The sequence below is a fragment of the Hemitrygon akajei genome, chromosome 1 (genome assembly GCF_048418815.1).
Source record: "Hemitrygon akajei chromosome 1, sHemAka1.3, whole genome shotgun sequence".
Taxonomy (NCBI): domain Eukaryota; kingdom Metazoa; phylum Chordata; class Chondrichthyes; order Myliobatiformes; family Dasyatidae; genus Hemitrygon; species Hemitrygon akajei.
Genome location: NC_133124.1, coordinates 84,207,914 through 84,227,025, shown reverse-complemented (window position 1 = coordinate 84,227,025; position 19,112 = coordinate 84,207,914). Strand labels below are relative to the sequence as shown.

Sequence of the window (19,112 nt, the reverse complement as noted above, 5' to 3'; positions counted from 1 at the left end):
CCTGGCCTGCTGAGTTCCTCCAGCATTTTATGTGTATAGCCTATTCTGGTTGGCTGCTGGTGACTCATGGTGTTCCGCAAAGTTCAGCGTTGAGGCTGCTTCCTTCTACATTGTATGTCAATGATTTGGATGATGGAATTGATGGATTTGTGGCCAGATTTGCAGATAATGCAAAGATGCATGGATAGGCAGGTGGTGTTGAGGTAACAGGGAGTCTGCAGAGGGACATAGCCAGATTAGGAGAATGGTGATCAGTTGCAGTGTAGGGAAGTGTATGGTTATACACTTTTGTAGAACGATATTTCCTAAATGGGAGCATATTCAGAAATCAGAGGTGCAAAGGGATTTGAGAGTCCTCTTGCAGGGTCCCTAAAGATTAACTTTCAAGTTGAGTCAGTGGTCAGGAAGGAAAATGTAATTTTAGCAATAATTTTGAGAAGATTATAATATAATTTTTAATAAAAATATTTTTGAGAATATGACATTTTACCAAATTTTAATTTAAAAAATTTTGGGACAACTATGATATAGAAACAAGGCTTTATAAGACATTGGTCAGACCACACTTGGAGTACTGTGAGCAGTTTTGGTCCCCTTATTTAAGAAAATAAGTGCTGCAGGGAAAGTACATATAATCATTCCATGAATGAAAAAGTTAACATATGAGGAGCATTCGATAGCTCTGGGCCTGCACTCAATGGAGTTTAGAAGAATGAGGGTGGATCTCATTGGAACCTATCAAATATTGAAAGGTCTAGATAGTATGGAAGTGGAGAGGAAGGCTTCCATAGCGGGGAGAATCTGAGACCAGAGTGCACAGCCTCAAAACAGAAGGATGTCCCTTTAGAACAGAAATAAGGAGGAATTTCTTTAGCCAGAGGGTAGTGAATCTGTGGAATTCTCTGCCATAGATGGCAGTGGAGGCCAAGTCATCGGGTATATCTAGAACAGACATTGTTAGGTTCTTAATTAGTACGAACATCAAAGGTTACAGGGAAGAAGCAGGAGAATGGGTTTAGGAGGGATAATTAATCAGCCACGATGGAATAGTGGAGCAGGCTCGATGGGGTGAATGGCCTAATTCTTCTATGCCATATGGTCTTCTGGTATTATGGTAATAGATCAGTGTCTAAGCTTAGATCTTTGAGCTCAAGTTGTTGGAATGGGGTTTAAGTTCACAACTGTGTGACTCTGAGTTGAGAAGCTCTCCCTGTAAGCCACAAGCCATCAAATTAGGTTCGTTTAGGAGCGAAAGCATTGTTCACTAATTTGTATTCTCACCCAGCTAAACTCAACCGAATGTCAAAGTGTTGATCACACTTTTAGGCCTCCTCCTTCTTTGCTACCAGAACCTCTTCTCTCACTGCACTCTGTAATATCATTTGGAATGTCTTTTTATTTCAAAGATACTGCATCAATATGCATTGTTACCATATCACCAAGGTAATTTATATAAATGTTAAAGGTATCTATTTGTTAAAAATGTACAACAATACCCTTCTTCCAGAAGTTGTAAGATGGTGCCTGGATGGGAAAGGTTTAGAGAGATATGGGCCAAACCAAGCAAATGAGATATGCACAGATAGGCATATTGGTCTACTTGAACAAGTTGGGCTGAATGGCCTGTTTCCATGCTGTATAACTCTATGAGCTTAAGTCAGAACTGGAGGAGGCCATTTGCCCTTTAGAGCTTCTTCACTCAAAAATACTAAGCCTAACCTTTTGTCTCAACTCTACATTCTTGTATGATCCCCAAATCCCTCAATTCCCAGTCTCAGAAATATTTTCATCAACAGACATCAATGGGCATACACAGACATCCAGGGAAAAGAATTTAATGGTGGGATGCATAAACAACATAGGTTTCTATCCAGTGTCCTAGTCAATTGCTCTCACAATACTGAAAGATTTCTCCTTATCTTAGTCCTAAGTAATCTTTTTTTGGTGACGTGTGGCTCACAGGGTGACCTTCTCACCTCAACGGCAGACAATCGTGGGTTGTTCTTGAACCTGGTGCATGGGACTTCAGGATTATGTACCTCACGCCCATTGGTAGCTGTGAGAAGGTGGCGTTGCCCAGATGATGGGGACCTTTGATGATGGTTGTGAAATACTCTAAAATGGGCTGGAACAATGAGGTATTCATTTAAAAGAACATTTGAAATTGCAGTATCAATAGAAATAGTAAACAGACACAACTGAGTTGCAGTCAGAAGTGAAAGTGAGTGTGAACAAAATTGCAACAGCTAAACAGAAATTTGCCTGGACAAACAAATTTTGTTACCATTATGGCATGGGCTCACATACACCAGACTAATGCAGGTTTAAAGGTGAAACGTACAGAAAATGCAATGAAGTAGGACACATATGGGCATTGTGGGGTCATGATTGGGTGAAACAATTACAATTTGATTGGAGATCTATCCACTATTTGCATGCCATATTCCCTGCAGTAGATTCAACTGGAAGCAAATTAAGAAAGCTACTGGATGATGTTGCAGTAGTGTTCAAGGATGGTATTGGAAAACTTAAACATAGAAAGGGTAACATAGTGTTAAATGAAAATGCCACTCTCAAGTATTACAAAGCCTATCTGTTCCTTATACAATCCATGGTAAAATAGCCAGCGAGCTTGATTGCATGGAGGCTGAAGGAATTCTTTCCAAGGTTGAGTGGAGCCAATGACAATGCCAGTGGTCCCAGTAGCCAAGAAGAATGGTTCCGCCAGGCACAGTGGTGATTTTAAGGTTACCATCAACCCAGTACTGAATGTAGATCAATGCCCACTGGCCAGGATAGTGGATATCTTTGCAAACCTTTCTGGAGGAAAAGCAGAAAAGTTAAGTGGATTTATCTGAAGCCTATCTGCAGATGGAGATGGGAGAAGAATCCAAAATGTTTCTCACCATAAACACACTCAACGGGTTTTATCACTATAAGAGGCTTATTTTTGGAGAGGCATCTGCACCTGCACTCTGGCAGAAAGCTGTGGACCAGGTCCTTCAAATTGCCTAGACAATCAGCATTACCTGGTTGACATCATTGTTATCAGTGAGGATGACAAGGAACATTTCCAAAATTTCAAGACAGTGTTAAAAATTAGAAGATTATGGGCTAAGAGCATGATGCAACAAGTGTGACTTTTTTAAATCAAGCATCACTTACTGTGGTCACATCATTGATGCACAAGAATTTACACAAGCATGCTGAGAAAATTCAAGCAGTGGTGGATGCCCTAATGCCAAAGACAAGTCACAGTTTCAATCCATTTTAGGATTTGTCATTTACTATATTAGATTCTTGCCAAACCTGACTATTTTGCTCCGCCCCTTGAACTCATTACTACTGATTGGGTAGAAATGGCATTCAAAAGGGTAAAGAAAATGATGACATTAGACACTGCATTCACACATTATGACCATATTCTCCAATGAAGCTTGCCTATGACACCTTGTCTTATGATATAGGTGCAGTCATGTCACATGATATGAGTGATAGAAAAGTGAACACCCCATAATCTTTGCATCACATTCCCTTACAATCAACAACTAGTTTCCATTTTCAATCTACAGAAGAGCGTTCTGTTAAAAGCATCAGTACAAAAACAGAGGTGGGTTCTTTTTCTTGGAGGACACAATTACAAGATTGATTTCAAGACAACTATTATGCAAGTACTGATGGATTGTCCTATTTACCCATGGAAAAGAAAATATCCGAAAATTTTACAAAAATGGACACACCTCTTGAAGTATTCTCCATTACGACAAATTTAGAATCTCCCTATTACAGCAGAGATTATCAAAAGGGAAACAAGAAAAGACCCCACAATGTCTCAGGTCTACATGGCCACCCAAAATGGTTGGAATGTGCAGCAGAAACTCTAAATCCCCCATTTTTACCAGTGCCAGGATGAACGTGCCCTTGATGGAGGTTGCCTTGTGTGTGGACTGAGAGTCGTTGTGGAATTCAAGCTGAGAGCTAAAGTGTTGCACATGTTGGTCATCTATGGTCAAAGCTTGGTGTGGTTGCCTGGGATAGATGAGCAGATCGTACAGATTGCCCTGCACTGTTCGGGATGCCAACAAGACCGGAAGATGACAAGAGCATCTAGGAGAAGCAAAAAGAAAGGAGAACAATGGTGTCCTGAGCTGTGAGAACCAGCTCCTGCAGTCCCAGAGTCAACTGTAAATATATTGTTTTGATTAAGCATTCTTTGTTTAAATAATTCATTATGGGCTATATGTAAATGTATGTGAAAGGCATATGCCACCTTGTCATAAGTATGTGTCTTGCTAAAGTAAAAATAAAACTAGGCACAAGTTATCCCCAGCTTTCCCGTGTTTTTTTCTTGCAATTAATTTTTGGAGTTACCAAACATAACACTTCGTATACTCACCACCACTTTATCTCCTTCTTCTCTAGGGAAATTAAAGTTGGTCAATAGATGCTGAGCTAACCAGTGAGGGCAAAACCCTGAAAGTGAACAATGAAAATCGGTCCAATATCCACAAAGAACAGTAGTGACAGATGTAGGTAAGCACAATGGTATTCTAGGTGGTGTGGCTATCTCCTACATCCAGTACATACAACATTGAACTTAGAAATCTACAGCACATTACAGGCCCTTCTGCCCACAACATTATGCTGACCATGTAACCTACTCTAAAAACTGCTCAGAATTACCTTACCACATAGCCTCTATTTTTCTAAGCTCCTTGTACCTACCTAAGAGTCTCTTAAAATACCCTATTATATCCACCTCTACCACTGTTGCTGGTTGTGCATTACAAGCACCCACCAGTCTGTGTGTGAAAAACTTACCCCTGACATTCCCTCAGTACCTATTTCCAAGCACCTTAAAACTATGCCCCCTCCTGTTAGATATTTCAGCCCTGGGAAAAAGCCTCTGGCTATCCACATGATCAATGCCTCTCATCAGCTTGTGATTCATTCTAAAGTTGTCTATGTGTGCAATTTGCCCATTCTCCCTGTGCTTTCACTTCCTCCAACATTCCAGAAAACATACCCATTATTCCGTTAAAACAACAACACACACAAAATGCTGGTAGAACACAGCAGGCTAGGCAGCATCTATAAGGAGAAGCGATGTCGACGTTTCGGGCCGAGACCCTTCGTCAGGACTAACCGAAAAGAGCTTCCTTTCGGTTAGTCCTGACGAAGGGTCTCGGCCCGAAACGTCGACATCGCTTCTCCCTATAGATGCTGCCTAGCCTGCTGTGTTCTACCAGCATTTTGTGTGTGTTGTTGTTTGAATTTCCAGCATCTGCAGATTTCCTTGTGTTTGCCCATTATTCCGTTAATTGGTTATTGTAAATTGTTCCCAATATCTGCAGCAGATAGAGGGAATGACGGGAGTGGTTTGTTAATGGGGCATTTGTGAGAGAATAGGGTATCAGGAAAATAAATAGGGGAATAGGGATGGGATTGTTCTGTGTACTAGTAATGTCCTGATGAGCCAAATGGCCTCCTTGTGTATCATCAAGAAATGAGAAGCGTACATGCCATTACAGACAAGGAACCACAATCAGAAACTGAACAGATTCTTGTTCCCTCTTTTCCTCTCATCTGTTAGCAGCTCCCATGAAAAGGATTTTACAACCGGAGCAGTTTAACATATTAATGACTAAATTGGCAAGTTTGATTTGTCCATTTATACTGTTTACGTCAACATGTTTCCTTGTTATTCAAAGGGAACACATAATAAGTGGGATCTGAATTTCGTCAGCCAGCCTGCTTTTCCTGCTGATTCTGCATTCAATGGATTTGTTGTTTCAATGAGGCAACAGAGAAGCAGCTGTTTCTTTTGGTGGGTGCACAGATATTTGAAAAACCGCATTAACAGCTTTACAAATAATCATTATTACCTCCATAGAAGTTCACACTCTGCTAATTCCGTATCATTAATATGGATAAGAGTGGACAACTGATCTTGTCCAAGATGGACATAGAATATCCTTAGGGGCAGTTTGAAAGAAGAGGAGGGTTCTCAAACAATATTTATCATTATATTTTCGATCACTATCACCAAATAGAGAGTAGCATATCACATTGTGGGAGCTTACTGCTCAAGTAATGAAATAAACCACATTGATTTGTTTTCCTTAAAAACTAAAGTATGTCATTAGCTGGAAAATGTTTTAGGACATCAAAGGTTGTGAAACGTTCAAGAGAAGTACAAGGAGAGGATCACTGTTTAAATATAGTGGATCAATCACAGAGAACAGAAATGAGGTGAAACTTTCCTCATTCACAGGGGCACAAGGCTTTGGAACTTTCTGAAAGGGCAGTAAAATCAGAACGTCAAAATAATATTTTTAAAGCCAGGTAGATAAATTGTTGATAAGCTAAGAGCTGAAGATTACTGGGACCAAACAGGAATGTGGAAATGAAGTTCCAATCGGATCGATCACCTACGATCTAATGGAATGGTGGAGCAAGCTCAAAGGGTTCACTAGCCTATTCTCTGCTCATATTTGATATGTTGAAAAGCCTTTCTTAACATGAAAAATGCCTGATATAAGTATCTTATATCCATAGATAATATATGTTTATCATATTGTGTTAGATTACTGGCACCAGCTAGAATAATACTTAGACAGTAAAATTTAGGCAAGAGAGATGGAAATGCACCTGGATTCAGCTGTTAAGAGCGGTTGTTAGAAACAGAAAACCCACAGCACAATGAAGGCCCTTTGGCCCACAATGTTGTGCCGAACATGTACTTACTTCAGAAATTACCTAGGGTTACCCATAGCCCTCTATTTTTCAAAGCTCCGTGTACCTATCCAGAAGTCTCTTAAAAGACCCTATCGTATCTGCCTCCACCACTGTTGCCGACAGCCCATTCCACACATTCACCACTCTCTGTGTAAAAAACTTACCCCTGACATCTCCTCTGTACCTACCTCCAAACACCTTAAAACTGCCCTCTCATGTTCAGCCCTGGGAAAAAGCCTCTGACTAAACACACGATCAATGCCTCTCATCATCTTATACACCTCTATCAAGTCACCTCTCATCCTCTGCCGCTCCAAGGAGAAAAGGCTGAGTTCACTAAACCTGTTCTCATATGGTATGCTCCCCAATCCAGGCAATATCCTTGTAAATCTGCTCTGCACCCTTTCTATAGTTTCCACATCCTTTCTGTAGCCAGGTGACCAGACTGAGCACAGTACTCCAAGTGTGGTCTGACCAGAGTCCTATATAACTGTAAAACATTACCCCTTGGCTCCTAAACTCAATCTGATGGTTGATTAAGGCCAATACACCATATGCCTTCTTAACCACAGAGTCAACCTGCATAGCAGCTTTGAGTGTCCTATGGACTCGGACCCCAAGATCCCTCTGATCCTCCACACTGCCAAGAATCATACCATTAATGCTATATTCTGCCAATGAACCACTTAATCTTGTTCTAGATTATTATTTCGAGGCCTAGACTAAAACATGAGTTCAAATTGAACACTGGCAGCTGGGGAATTAAAATTCAATGAACTAGATCTGTAATTAAAGCAAGAAAGCTGGCTTCAGTAATGATGACTACGAGACTGACAGTAAAACCCCATACAGAATGAAAGTGACTCCAGATTCACAGCAGTTAGGTAGTGAGTCAAGGAGGAGGTACTGGACTTGAGGATACACACTCAACATTTTAGGAACAGCTTTTATTTATTTATTTGTTGATCTGCTGCGCAGAATAGGCCCTTTGAGCCACGCTGCCCAGTAATCCCCCGAAGTCATCCTAGCCTAATCATGCGACAACTTTCAATGGCCAATTAACCTACTCACTGGTATGCCTTTGAACTGTGGGAGGAAACCCATGCAGTCATGTGGAGAACATACAACCCCCTTACAGGCAATGGCAGAAACTGAGCACGGGTCGTTGTGACTGTAAAGTGTTATACTAATTACTATGCTACCATGCTGCCCCATCTTCCTTCAGATTTCTAAACTGTCCATGAACACTACCTCACTATTTTCCTCTCTTTTTGCACTATTTGTTTATTATACAGTCGGCTCTCCTTAGTAGTTACTTATCGTTTTTATTTGTTTTGCATTGTACTGCTGCCACAAACAGCACATTTCATGACTTGTGTCAGTGATAATAAACCTGATTCTGATTCTGAATCACTGGCCCCCATCACCCTGTCTCCTGCCCCTCCCCTCACCCTCTCCAGCTGCTCATCACCCACACACCCTCCCTTTGGTTCCCTTCCTCACCTTCTTTCTTTAATTCAGCTGTCCACTGTCTTCTCCTAAAGAGATTTCATCTTCTTCAGTCCTTTGTCACTTCCACCTATCAGCTCCAAGCTTCTTACCACATTCCCATTCTCCCTTTTCCCTCACCTGGATCCACCTGTCACCTGCTTCACTCTGCCCTCCTACCAATCTATTAGAGGCTATCTCTCTTCTTCCACTCCAGTCTGAATGAAAGACCTCGACTCAAAATGTTGCCTGTACATTTCCCACCACAAATACTGCCTGAACTTCCTGAGCTCCTCCAGCTCCTTTGAATGTTGCTCAGAAGAAGGTGCATCAGGTCTAAGCAGAATGAGTCACAGAGTCAGAGACACAGTCATAGAGTCATAGAACACTACAGCACAGAAACTGCCATTTTGTCCAAGTTGGACTATTATTCTGTCTAGTCTCATTGACTGTATCCAGACCATAGCCCTTCGTACCCCTCAATGCCCCTCAGAGGGTTTTGGGAAGATCTGAGCAGAGGTCAAACTTGGTTGAGTGGACCTTTAGATTTCTGGCTTCTGAACTTGAGGTCACCTTGGACTTTGGTCCCTGTGATCTAATTCACATCATCACCTCTTTAAATGCTGATTGTATTTAGATATGCAACAACTTAATTGCCCAGATTTCAAAGCCCTCCATGATTTCTGTGCTTCTTTATCTACCCACTCCCACCCAGCTTGAAAACTCTTTAGGACTTCTGCCTTCTTCAAGCCAGGTCTCCTGTCTATTCCTGAATTTAACTGATCTACCTGTAGGAGCTGTTGTGTTGTTGGAGGCTGTAATTCACTCCCCAAACTTCTCAGCTTCTTTAGTTTACTTTACAAAAATAGCTGCCTCTTTCTAGTAAATTCGGAAGAAGGGTCTTGGCCTGAAATGGCAACTGTTCATTTCCCTCCATAGATGCTGCCTGACACTTGGGTTCCTCCACCTTTCTGAGTGTTGTTCTTTTGAAGAAATCTTTGGATTATTTTAAAGACCAAAACTGCTGCTGAGATTGGAAATCCGAAATAAAAATTTAAAAATGTTGAAAACATTCAAAATTCAAAGTAAACACATTGTTTAAGTACATAAATAACACCATGTAAACCTTGAAATTCTTTTTTTTTTGCAGGCTTACTCAATAAATCCAATAACCATAATAGAACCAATGAAAGACCACACCAAATGGGCATTCAACAAGTGTGCAAAAGACTACAAGCTATGCAAATACAAAAAGAATGGAGAAATAATAATAATAATTATTATAAATAAGCAATAAATATCAAGAACATGAGATGAAGAGTCCTTGAAAATGAGCCTAACAGGTTTGTTAACCAGACATGGAAAGAGAAACACAGTTAATGTTTCAGGTTGGAGCCTTTTGGTCAGAATTGGTAAAGAGACAAACTTAGTTCATTTTAAGTTGATGCAGCGATAGTTGACGGATGAAGGAAATATCCCTGAAAGGGTGAAGCCAGGACTGTACTGAGGATAAGCTGTTGATGAAGTCATCTGATTGATAAAACTACATTTCTGTTCATAAAAAGAACTACAGATGCTGGAAATTTGAAATAAAACCAGGAAATGCTGGCTCAACAGGTCATTCAGCATCTGTGGAGAGAGAAACAGTTAATGCTTCAACTCTGATTACTGTTTCTCCAGGTACTGCCTGGCCCACTGACCATTTTGAACATTTAGTATTTTTACTTCAGCTCTCTATCTGCATATGGGCTTGGGGTCAGGTCATAAGGGAAGCACAACACAGGATGCTACTTGGCCCTTATTTCCTGTAATGGCTACAATTTTCTATACGTCCCAATCCTGATGGGACATTTAGTGGAAATAACACACTAGGAACACTGATGAACAGGGAGGCATTGGAGTGTGTCCATAGCTCTCTGAATGTGTCAGCAAAGGTGGATAAGGTGATGTGGAAGGCATTTGGTATGCCCGCCATCATAGGTCGAGGCACTAATTCTAAGAGTTAAGACATCATGTTGCAGTTGTATAAAACATTGCTCAGATTGCATTTGGAGTATTGTGTATAATTCTGACAACCACATCATAGACAGCAATAAAAAAATGTGGAAGATTTAGGAACACCTATCTTCCCTTTGCAATCAGATTTCTGAATGGCCTATAAACCAATGAAAATTCCCCTATTACTCCTGTGTTTAGCTCTATTTATTTATCCTTCAAATATATAGATTTTATATATTGCTGCTACAAAACAACGAATTACATGTCATATCAGTGATAATGAACTTGATTCTGATTTTGAGAAGATTTGCCAGAATGTTGCCTGGCTGTAATGACAAGGAGAGATCAGATAGTTTGTGTTTATTCTCACTGGAGCATAAGGGACCAAGAAGTGATCTTATAGAGGTTTACAAAATCATTAGGGGCAAATATAGGTTGTATTTCACGGAGCAGGGAAATGTAGAGCTTGGGGGCACAGGTTTGAGATAAAAGGGGAGAAATGTCAAGGCGAAAGGGTATTTTTTTTCACACACTAAGTTCTGGTTATATGGAATGATGGACCCAAAGAGATTGTGGAGTCAGATACTATTACAACAGTTAGCAGGCATTTGGCTGGCAGATGGCATTAGTATATTTGAATTAGTAGATATGGGTTTGATTTATCATTGTCAAATGTACCAAGATACAGTGAAAAGCTTGTATTGCTTATTGATTTTATAAATCATTACACAGTGCATTGAGGTAGAACAAGGTAAAACAATAACAATGCAAAATAAAGTCTTCAGAGAAAGTGCAGATCAAATAAACAATAAAGTGAGGGTGATAACGAAGTAGATTGTGGGTTCAAAGTCTGTCGTATCGCTGGCCAATGTGCTATATCCTTCCGTGATACCGGATAATTTGCTATGGGATACCTGTCGAGAAGGCGCTGCATCAGCGGTTGCTGTTGTTAGGCATCGACGCACGCTAGAGTGCAGCAGAGAGAGGAAGAGTGTTCGTGTGTGTACTGATAGAGTCGGGCCGCCCATCCGCAGTCCAGTACAGCAGGGGAGCGGATCGATCAGCGTGCAGGGGGATGGCGGGGTCGGACGAGAAGGGCAGCGAGCAGCTGCTGAAGGAGAGTCTCCAAGCGGCGGCAGAGGTGGCATTGGAAGCCGGTCAGGTGAGCGTTCAGGTGTCCCGGGTGTTCCGTTGGGCGGACAGATGGGCCACTTCACGCAGTGGCAGCCCAGGCGCCTTTAATCCAACTATGTACTTCAGGAGATTAATCTTATATTCAACGGCACATACACATTCTTGTTAGTTTGCAGCGGGTGGGGGGCTGGTGTGGCGGATGGCTTTATTTTTCTTCTGCATCGGGAGCTGTTTTGTAAACCGAAATTATAAAAAAAAATAAGATAGCTTCTGTTCCGTTTTCTAGTCGGACGGTTGGTTAATAATAACGAAAAAGTTTGATTATATTGCTGAAAACCAGCCTTGTATTAACCATCTACTAGGCCGGAAGGGGGGATGGGGAGTTTGTAAAAGGAACCGCTCATACATTAATACTGTGTGTCATTGACATTTCGAAGAATCTTGTGGGGTTGACCTATTTTTGGTGAGGTTGTTTTCAGATGTTTAGCACCCATCAGTCCACGTTTCTATAACATGTTTGTTCAAAATTCAAACAGGAAGTACGCTAAAGTACCTGTTTTAACAAGAACGCTGTGTACTGCTGTTTCCTCGAATGGCTAAGGCGAGCCTTAGACTGATGAATGTCATTAGGACCTTGAGATCATACTGCACCATGTTCGCAGTGCGCTGGATTCTCCGGCTGTTCTGAACTAAAACCACATTGGCGGTGGTGTAATCTGTTGCATAATTATTCTTCATTGAAACCCCAATGACTATAAGGCAATAAACTGAAGTCTTATGGCAGAATTCTGATCAGCAAGTATAAATAGGTAGCGGTGAGAAAACTTTTATGATTCCGGAACAGGCGCGATGGCTACAGAAATGTGAGTGTGAGTGGAGGAGAAAGGGCAAAGGTTTGAAGATTTTATGGAGCAAGTGCACAGAAAATGCTTCCACTTAGGGGGCGTCAGAGGAGCAAGAGTCATGTGAGGGTAAAGTCTTCGGTCAGAGAGTGGTTTCAGTTGAGACTGCCTACCCCATGGACGAGTTTGGAAATAATACTTTCAAAAACAAGAGAAAATCTGCAGATGTTGGAAATCCAAGCAACACGCACAAAATGCTGGAGGAATTCAACAGGCTGAAGAGGCTCTGCTCGTCTATTTTCCATAGATGCTGCCTGGCCTGTTGAGTTCCTGCAGCATTTTGTGTGTGTCGCCAGGAAATAATACATGTCCATTTAAGGAGAGCCTCGATACCTTATTCCTTATAAGGAAGAAATAGTAAGATATACTTGTAAGATTTGGATACAGTGGGATAAGGAGAAGGCTATCTATTGAAGTTCTTAAGGGGTGTGACCAGTAGAATAGATAAAGGGATGTGATTAATTTGGATTTCCTTTTGATAAGGAATCATGGTGTTTTAATTTGTAACTTTGAATTACTGCCACATGATCAATGCAGGAACTCTTGAAAACAGACAATATTGTGAGAGTAGGCAAGTTTAGAATATACTAAACTAAAGATGAAATAGTGGCATATCTAGATAGCAGTGATAGGATTGGGCCGAGCCAGCGTGGATTTACCAAGGGTAAATCATGCTTGACTAATCTATTGGAGCTTTTCGAGGATGTAACCAGGAAGTTAGACAAGGGAGATCCAGTGGATGTAGTGTACCTCGATTTTCAGAAGGCATTTGATAAGGTCCCACATAGGAGATTGGTGGGTAAAATCAAAGCTCATGGCATTGGGGGGAAGACATTGACATGGATAGAAAACTGGTTGGCAGATAGAAAGCAAAGGGTAGCGGTGAATGGGCGTTTCTCGGAATGGCAGGTGGTGACTAGTGGGGTGCCAGAGGGCTCAGTATTGGGACCACAGCTGTGTATGATTTACGTCAACGATTTAGATGATGGCATTGAGAATAACATCAGGTTTGCTGATGATACTAAGCTGGGTGGCAGTGTGACATGTGATGAGGATGTTAGGAGAATTCAGGGTGACTTGGATAGGCTGGGTGAGTGGGCAGATACTTGGCAGATGACGTTTAATGTGAATAAGTGTGAGGTTATCCACTTTGGGAGTAAGAACAGGAACGCAGATTATTATCTGAACGGTGTAAAGTTAGGTAAGGGAGAAATACAAAGAGATCTAGGAGTCCTTGTTCATCAGTCACTGAAGGTGAATGAGCAAGTGCAGCAGGCAGTGAAGAAGGCTAATGGAATGTTGGCCTTTATTACAAAGGGAATTGAGTACAAGAGCAAGGAAATCCTCTTGCATTTGTACAGGGCCCTGGTGAGACCACACCTAGAGTATTGTGTACAGTTTTGGTCTCCAGGGTTAAGGAAGGACATCCTGGCTGTAGAGGAAGTGCAGCGTAGATTCACGAGGTTAATTCCTGGGATGTCCGGACTGTCTTACGCAGAGAGGTTAGAGAGACTGGGCTTGTACACGCTGGAATTAAGGAGATTGAGAGGGGATCTGATTGAAACATATAAGATTATTAAGGGATTGGACAAGATAGAGGCAGGAAATATGTCCCAGATGCGGGGAGAGTCCAGTACCAGAGGGCATGGTTTGAGAATAAGGGGTAGGTCATTTTGGACAGAGTTAAGGAAAAACTTCTTCTCCCAGAGAGTTGTGGGGGTCTGGAATGCACTGCCTCGGAAGGCAATGGAGGCCAATTCTCTGGATGCTTTCAAGAAGGAGCTAGATAGGTATCTTATGGATAGGGGAATCAAGGGATATGGGGACAAGGCAGGAACCGGGTATTGATAGTAGATGATCAGCTATGATCTCAAAATGGCGGTGCAGGCTCAAAGGGCCGAATGGTCTACTTCTGCACCTATTGTCTATTGTCTATATGTCAGAAATCTGTTGGGGAAGGACCAGTTTCAATGGGATGAGAAATGGATCTCAGGGTAGTACATGGTGACATATATGTACTTTGATAATAAATTTACTTTGAACTTTGAGAATAGGTTTGGCCATCTGCGTGTTGGAATCAATGTTTGACAGGCAAAATGGGAAGCCTTTAAATTAAGTTACTTCTGTTATATTCTAAGTTAGTGTGATTACTTGAGTCTATTAAGATGTTATCCTAGAGGGTTGTCTACTGGTGGGTTCTCAGATCCAGGAGCCACATATTCTGGAGCAATATGGGCAAGAGTAAGTGGTAGCTGTGGTTAGTGGTTGGATCTTGAGGCTGTTCGTTCTCTCCTTTCGCAGTGACCGCTTGTTCTCTGTGGCAGAGCGGAGATTCTTCACGTGTAGCACAGCTCCCTCTTGAACAGATTTCCTCCAGATGATTCTATTGAGTGCAGTGTCTTCCCAGATTTTAGATATCATGTTGAATTTCAGGCTGATTTTGATCTTATATTTGAAACATTTCCTTTGCCCACCAAGGATTTGCTGACCTTCCTTCAACTGAGAGTAAAGGATCTGTTTGCAGGGACGTGAGTTGGACACCCGGATGGCATGATTTTTCCATCAGAGTTGGTGTGGTGGAGATGCTGTTCATGTTTGCATCTTGCTGGTGTTTCTGTGAATGTCCTTCCATCTGATCCTCAAAATTTTCATAAGGATCTTTGGTGATATTGTTCCAGGGCTTTAAGGTGCCTACTGTAGGTGGTCTGTGATTTGGCTACATACAACAATGTAGGAAGGATGACTGCTCTATAAACCAAAAGTTTTGTTTCAACTTGCAAGTTGCGGTCTAAGTACATTCACATGACAGAGAAGGGCAAGGTATTTAAAGCCAAGGCTCCATGGATGTGCAGACAGTAGCAAAGGAGAAAGAAACTGGAGCATGTAACAGGTGCCAGGTTATTAACACAATTGAGAACCAGGCTGGTCACAGTAAGTTCAGGGAAGACGTAGAAAAGACAGTAAGAGGGTCTGAGGAAAGCTTGGCAGCAAAAAACAGGAATCCAGAAATGTTCTACTTCTGTAAACATGAGGAACGTTGTGAGAGAGAGTATGGAGCCAGTCAGTGAATGAAAAGGAAAGCTATTCATGGAGGGAGCAAACATGGTTGAGATACAAAGTGAGTGTGTCAGGGAAGAAGATGCTGTCAGGGTCTCCACAAAAGAAATATAGCTGAGGATCTTCATAAGCTAAAGCTTCACTAGCTAAACTTAAGCGATAAATAACCTGGTTGAGATTGCTGAGGGGGGGTCAGAGAGGAATTAGAATCAGAATCAGATTTATTATCACCGACATGTGTCGTGAAATTTATTAACTTAGCAGCAGCAGTTCAATGCAATATATAATATAGAAGAAGAAAAAAAATCAATTACATTATACATATATTGAATAGATTTAAAATTGTGCAAAAACAGAAAAAATATATATTAAAATAGTGAATTAGTGTTCACGGGTTCAATGGCCATTTAGGAATTGGATGGCGGAGGGGAAGAAGCTATTCCTGAATCACTGAGTGTGTGTCTTCAGGCTTCTGTACCTCCTACCTGATGGTAACAGTGAGAAAAGGGCATGTCCTGGGTGCTGGAGGTCCTTAATAATGGACACTGCCTTTCTGAGACACCGCTCCTTGAGGATGTCCTGGGTACTTTGTAGGCAAGTGCCCAAGATGGAACCAACTAAACTTACAACCCTCTGCAGCTTCTTTTTGTCCTGTGCAGTAGCCCCTCCATACCAGACAGTGATGCAGCCTGTCAGAATGCTGTCCATGGTACATCTATAGAAGTTTTTGAGTGTATTTGTTGACATACCAAATCTCTTCAAACTCCTAATTAGCAACAGATATTGGATGGGCTGATGCAGGGGTGCCCAAACTGGGGTCCATGGACCCCTTACTTGATGATAGTGGTCCATGGCATAAAAAGGTTGGGAATCCCTAGGTTTATTGCTTGTCAGATGAAATTTAATGGCAAGAAGCACATCGTGTTTCATTTTGATATGAAGAAAAAGAAGAGACATGATTTTCTAAAGAACGCGATTCAAAAATGGTGTGAGAATTGAGAGAGACCTTAGAGTTTTTGTGTGTAGATTCTTCAAAATGAAAAGAATAGTTTAAAAAAAGTGTTTTTTAAAAGGGCTAATGTTGAGCACAAGGTTGTTGTATGACACCACTCAATCTGTTGACCTATCTCACTCCTGTACACCATCTGTGATTCTGCAAATAAAAGTGTTGTTATGGGGGAATTCGTAAGTGGTGTTGGAGTTATGCTTGGACACACATTCATAGGTACAGAAAAAATAGAGCAGGGGGCTGTCTTCATTGCAAATATTCAAATAGTCTTTCCCCTAGTTGGTTCCTCAATAAACTGATCAGAAAACAATTCCAGTACTTTCTATGAATTCTTGTTCCTTTATTTCCCCAGTTTATGCCATGCTCAAAATGGCCTGCACACAACAGCTTTCATTTTTTTTACTTTTAAGTACAAACGTTTGTATTTCTTAACTAGACCATAATTCTACATCATGATCTGTTGGCCTACCATGTAGAATGAAGGTGATTTGCAAAAGAATCGAAAATGAGATGGATATTTTTGCACAGTAAGTGGTTAAGGTCCAGAACACTCTGGGGGTGGAGTAGGGAGAATGTTTTTTCACACAGAAAGCTATGGGTGCCTGGAATAGGCTGTCAGGGTATAGGTGGAAGCAGAGAATTTAAGAGGCTGTGAGATAAGCACATGACCAATCAGGAGATGGAGGGTTATGAATGGGAGGAAGAGAGTTTAATTTGGCCTTGTGATTGGCATGGGCATGGTGAGCCATCTGGCTTGTCCTGTCACAAACAAGAGAAAATCTGCTGATGCTGGAAATCCAAGCAACACACAAAATGCTGGAGGAACTCAGCAGGCCAGGCAGCCTCTGTGGAAAAGAGTTCTGATGAAGGGTCACGGCCTGAAACATCAACTGTTTACTGTTTTCCATAGATGCTGGCGGCCTGCTGAGTTCCTCCAGCATTTTGTGTGTGTTGCTTTGGATTTCCAGCATCTGCAGACTTTCTTTTGTTTGGGCTTGTCCTGTGCTGTCCTGTTCTGTTAATGGCTTCCTCCTGTGCGGTTGCCATTCTGTGAGCTCATGTGCTTCAAAATTATTCCATGAATCACTTCTCAATCCTTGAAAAGGAGCTATGGGGATATTAGTTGTGTTTCTCGCTTTGTGGCGTTATCAGCTTGCTGTGTCAGCAGCTCGTCAGGCAAAAATTTTTGAAAGGGTAAACTTGCAAGATCAACCAATAGCCGACACCATCAGGTTCGCACTTGCAGCACCGTGCGAAAGATAAACAAGCAAATTACAAAGATCGAGATTTGTCTGGTATTAACAGTATCTGTTTTGAGGTAAATGTATCCTTGAGAGATTTTGATATTTATAATTCTTCTGCTTAGCAAAATGTTATGAATTGAAGCTAGCAAAATTGCAATGAGGCTTGTGAAATTAACACTAAGTTTCTGAAGGTAGATTTATTATAGCATAATTAAATATCAAACATTGAAGGAAATGAAGAGCTAAAGAAAGAAGAGGGACATATGGAGGGATCACAGCAGGGGCACCTTCTACCGCCCTTATAGTTATTAAACAAATTGAGGGTGTGCTTGACTTTTTATGTATTTGAGGGATGTGCGCTTCACAGGCTTTTATTTGCCTTCGTCATTTATTTGCTCATTCCTAATTGGGTATACAAAATTCTGAGGGGTTTAGATAGGGCAAATGCAAGCAGACTTGTGAGACTACAACTAGAGACCATTGGCTTAAAGGTGAAAGATAAGAAGTTTAAGGGGAACATGAGGGGAAACTTCTTCACTCAGAGGACCATGAGAGTGTGGAATGAGTTACCAGTGCAAGTGGTGCATGTGAGCTCGATTTTAACGTTTAAGAGAAATTTGGATGGATACATGGATAGTAGGGATATGGAGGGCTATGGTACAGGTCGTTGGGCACAGGCAGTTTAAATGATTTTGACATGGGCCAAACAGCCTCTTTCTGTGCTGTACGTCTGTATGACTCTTGAGAAGGTGGTGGTGAGCTACCTTCTTGAACTGCTGCAGTCCTTGGTGTGAGTACATCCACAATCCTGTAATAGAGGGAGTTCCAAGTTTTTGATAGTGTAGGACAGAGATATATTATCAGGTTGGGATGGTATGAAGGCCAATTCCAAGCGGTGGCAGTTCCATCCTTTTACTGACCTTGTCCTTTAGCTGGTGGAGGTCATGGGCTCGGAAGGAGTTGCTGCAGTGCATTCTGTAGATAGTAGAAACTGCTGCTACTGAGCATCAGTGGTGGGGAGAGTGAATGTTTTTTGTTGGAATGTCTCTCAAGCAGGCTGCTCTGTCCAGTATGGTGTCAAATTTCTCATATCCAAACATGTAGATTTTTAATGCACTGCTGCAAAAATAAATTCCCTCACAAATCTCCAAGAGAGAAGAGTCACTGGGGAAAAAAAACCACATTTCTGCATTTAAGATCTCCGACAGTCATTAAGATCTAGAAGGAGAGAGAGGCTCTAACATGTATAAAAAGTTACACTTGAATGTTACGGAAGTATGTTGTTTGGCAGCCCTTAACAGCTATCATGTTTTAAAGAAGATTCTTTGATTAAAATGGGTTGAATTTATCTTGAAATGCATTTAGTTCCTTTCCAAAAGCAATGTCAGCCCCCCCAAGGCATTTTAACATGATACGTAGAAGGACAAGACACTTTCATGGAGTTATGCATGGAGAGGCAGTGTTGAAATTTTTACTTCTAACCATTTTCATTTGTTGTGTTTAAATAATGCGCAACATAAGGATTACTATTATTTTGATAAT

The 19,112-nt window shown here is 41.4% G+C and overlaps 1 protein-coding gene across 2 annotated transcripts in view; it reads left to right on the top strand.

Annotated features, from left to right (window-relative positions):
• The first annotated feature begins 11,206 nt into the window (after nucleotides 1-11,206).
• impa2 (inositol monophosphatase 2) overlaps nucleotides 11,207-19,112 on the top strand; it is a 42,023-nt gene continuing 34,117 nt past the window's right edge. Inside the window, exon 1 of one of the 2 annotated variants that reach the window (XM_073047015.1) lies at nucleotides 11,207-11,386. In XM_073047015.1, the coding sequence (XP_072903116.1) occupies nucleotides 11,300-11,386 (87 nt within the window). In that variant the 5' untranslated portion in view covers nucleotides 11,207-11,299. The remainder of the gene's footprint in view (nucleotides 11,387-19,112) is intronic. The other variant, XM_073047006.1, reaches the window with a different exon arrangement.